General features: G+C 38.9%; 1 protein-coding gene across 1 annotated transcript; it reads right to left on the reverse strand.

Annotated features, from left to right (window-relative positions):
• Nucleotides 1-282: 282 nt before the first annotated feature.
• CSUI_008348 (uncharacterized protein) lies at nucleotides 283-3,060 on the reverse strand (the record flags this gene model as incomplete). Its single annotated transcript, XM_068068482.1, has 3 exons — nucleotides 2,897-3,060; nucleotides 1,324-1,500; nucleotides 283-559 (listed from the first exon to the last, which is right to left on the reverse strand). Coding segments are annotated over exons 1-3 (468 nt in total), but the record flags the coding sequence as incomplete, so codon positions are not given.
• Between the last annotated feature and the right edge of the window lie 1,004 nt (nucleotides 3,061-4,064).

Raw genomic sequence — 4,064 nt, forward strand, 5'->3', positions numbered from 1 at the left:
ATCGTGATAGGAGACATATTTCTGTTTCGCTCGTCAGCAAGAGAGTAGAGACACTAGCCATACAGATGTAGACAACGATGTAGCCATCATCCTCAACCACAAACCTAACTGAATCTTTACCGGTAAACATTCAAAAGTCTTCTTCGATATCTATCTATCTTTAGTCTCCCTAATCTATCCACCTATCTATCTACTTATCTTTACTCTATCTGTCTACCTATCTATCTTTAATCTACCTATCTATCTACTTATCTTTCTTTCTTTATTTATTTATTTATTTACCTCTTTCTGTTGTTTGATGAGCTCCTGTTTATGCGCTTTTTCTCTTTCTGCGGCTTCAGCCTTGAATTTCGTTTCGAGATCTTTCAGCTCTTGTTTAAGATGTCTCTCTTTATCGTCCAAGTGTTTCTGCAAGTCTAGAGTCTTCTCTTTCAGCTGATCTTCGTATTCTACACGTAACTGCTTCTCGCGGGTTTCTCTTTCTACTCGGCACGATTCTTCGCAGGCCTTCAGCATGGCTGTATATCTTTGGGTCTCTTCTTCTTGATGTCTCTGCAGTCTTTCGTTTCAACACTCATCGCAGACATGGGAGTAGAAAGAATGAGCCAAGAGAACAGAAAGAGCCAAGCAACTGAGGGAATGAGGAAGAAGAAGAAGAAGGAACAGTTGAAAAGGTTGGAATGAAGAAAGAGAAAGAAAGAAAGAGTAGCAGAGAAGAAGCTCTCTTGTATGTAGAAAGCAGAAGAAGATCGAGTAGGGAGGTCATAGTCTAGTATTGTGAATTTAAGAAAAACGACTCGATAGCCTACGATCGTGTGAGGTGTATGTACACTCCAGAGGTCCTCGCTACTTGCCGATGCAGAAAAACACTTCCCTCCAATCTACATATATACATATATATATATACATATATATATATGTGTCTGCTTATCAAGAATAACTAAACATATATGTGAATCTATGTGTATAGCTAGTGTACATACACCTATAGAGATACAATACATGCAATCGATCGCCTTTCTTCGGGGGGTTCTAAAAAAGAAGGTACTACGAGAATTTCTCTATCTCTCTTTTCAAACGGAAAATAGGATCTATCTTCATGAAAGAAGCTTGAGAAAAAGAAGACTCTCCTCTCTAAAGTTTACGTCCTCCAAGTGTACATACACCTCATATATGTTATGTATCGCAGTCACAAGAAAAGCTTTAACTCCGTGAAAAGGATAAAGAGAGGAGAAATGCCCTTTTTTTTTTCTTTCTTTTTCTTTACCAAAGACTATCACCTTCTTTCTTTTCTTCTTTTCTTTCTTTGTGTGTCTTCTTTACCTTCCAATTTCTTCTTGAAGTCTTCGATTTTGTATTTCGAGTGCGTTCCGTTCGGTTAGCCATTGCGATCTTTCAATTCCCAAAGTTCTTTGCGTCTCCACTGCTGCAACGCGTAGCTCTGAGTGCATGCGTTGCTGTAGCATTTTATTCTCCAAATGAAGCTTACGATTCTCTGACCTAACACATCACATACACACATATACATACATATATATGCACGTATATTCATACATATACACATGTATACATACATATACACATGTATACATACATATACACATATATACATACATATACACATGTATACATACATATACACATGTATATATACATATACACATATATACATACATATACACATGTATACATACATATACACATGTATACATACATATACACATATATACATACATATACACATATGTACATACATGCATGGCAACAAAGGAAAAAAAGAAGAAGAAGGGTGTCATCCCTAGTCAAGAAAGAAACAAATTTAGATTGATAGAGTCGGGAATGAATACTCTCGCTCTTTTCCCTCCTTCAACATGTCATATACAGATACATACAGATATGCATACACACGTAGATACATATGTGTATACATATAGATACATATATATATATATGGATATAGATATGTATATACATATAGATTCGTATATATATATGTATATAGATAGATAGATAGATAGGGAGAGAGAGAGATATGTATATAAGCTAATTTTTCACTTTGTATCCGGACTGCTTGTAGATGCCGATGTATAGTAGTAGTAGTAGAAGATCTGAGTAGGGACATTCCATGGCGCCTAGGCTTCTTGACTCCTTCTTTCGAAGAGAAGAAGTTGAAGAAAGAGAATTGTTACTCTATAGCAGATTGGATCGGCTATAGATCTCCTCATCCCCTCGTACTTTTTCACTCTCTCTCTCTCTCTTTTTCTCTTTCTTTCTTTCTTTCTTTCTTTCTCTTTTGCAATATATTTATTTGTCTTCAATCGAAGACGACAGGAGAGAAGAGAAAGAATAAGAAAGGACGGTGGGTCGATTGCACACAGGACTCTTTGCATGCATCCCTTTCTCTCTCTAGTCCTGTCTATCTCTTACTGGCAAGGATGTCTAAACACATCCATACATATAGAGATTTCTTTATATCAACAGATTAGGATCCGCTTCTCTCCTATTCTCTGTGAATGAGACACCCTAGCCAGATTGAATCTATCCCTCTCTTTCTCTCTCTATCTATCTAGCTATCTTCACTACGAGTTTTCTTTCTCTCTCTCCCTCTCTTTGTCTCTCTCTATGCGTATATATAGAGAGATCTCTACAGGATCTCTCTATCTAAAATTGTCTCAGTTCTTTTAGCTTTATGAGCATGAAGGATGAGGGTGATGGGAAAACTCCTCTCTTTCTTTCCTTCGTTTCAAAATGTCCTGTCTCTATTCGTCTTTCCTTCTAGAGTCCATACACGTATATACCTACACATACATATATACCTACACATACATATATACCTACACATACATATATGCATATATATATATATATATATAGGTATGTATGTTGTTATGTGTACCTAAGGTGTTCCATTTGGGTATTGCTATGGGATTCTCTTTGCACGAGAACCTCCACAATTCCTGCTGCTTTCGATGCGGCCCGATTCGCCACTTCTGCTTCTCTCTTTGCCGCCACAGCTACGGCAACAACCTCCCTCGATTTCTTTGCATCCACTTCTTCTTCTTCTTCCTCTTCTTTCTCTCTCTTTTCATGACTCTTATTCTTCTTCTTCAATGTCGCCAGCGCCCTCTCTTCTTCTTCTTCTTCTCTTTCTCTGTTCGTATTCTTGCGGCTTGAGTTAGATCGACTGGTCGATAATTTCTTGCTAGGACGGAGAGGTGCGTCTTCTAAAGCAAGAAGTTCAAGAGGAATATTAGCATCCTCTTCTTCTTCTTCATTCTCCTGATAAGAATTTCTACCCTGTCTCGCAGAGGAGGAGGAGGAGGAAGAAGAAGAGGAGCTACTCCGACTTCTTCTATCATTTCTTTCTATTCCTCTTTTCTCTTGGCTATTCTTCGTATGAATGGAAAGAGTGGAACTGTCCTCTCTATGACGGAGCCCTTGAAGATAAGAAGAAGAAGAAGAAGATAAATGCTTGTCCTTCTTCTTCTTCTTCTCGCTTTCTCTGTTCTCTTCTCTGCTGTGTTGACTCTCTACTTCATCTTCTTCGTCTCCGTGTGTTCTTTCAGAGACGTGTTGCTTCTTCTTCTTCTTTTCTTCTTCTTCCTTATGAAAGAGAGAAGAAGAAGAAATGCATCTTCTTCTTGTTGGAGAGACATTGCTAAGGCTATTGGATAGACGCGAAGATGAAGGAAGCCTTTCTTTGGATAAAATCCTCATAGAAGAAGACAAGGACGTAGACAGAGGGAGGGGAGAAGCTAGCAACTCAAATGAAGACGAAGAAGAAGAAGGGTGCAGAAGAACTTCTCCTTCTTCTATCTCGTCTGATGGATGTGCCTGCATCTCCTCGTCGTGTCGCTGACTTGGAGCCCCGTTATGAGCTCGACGTAAGGAGGAGGAGGAAGAAGAAGAGACAGATCGAGATCTCTCCTCGTCTCCGTTCTTTGAAGAAGAAGAAGAAAGATGAGAATGAGAGGCTTGAGTCTTGTGACGAAGAGAAGAAGGAGGGGAGTTATCTCCTCCTAGGCTAAGAATTTGATCGAGCTCTTCTTCTCCTTCTTCTCCTT

Source organism: Cystoisospora suis (genome assembly GCF_002600585.1).
Source record: "Cystoisospora suis strain Wien I chromosome Unknown contig_4652, whole genome shotgun sequence".
Classification (NCBI taxonomy): Eukaryota; Apicomplexa; class Conoidasida; order Eucoccidiorida; family Sarcocystidae; genus Cystoisospora; species Cystoisospora suis.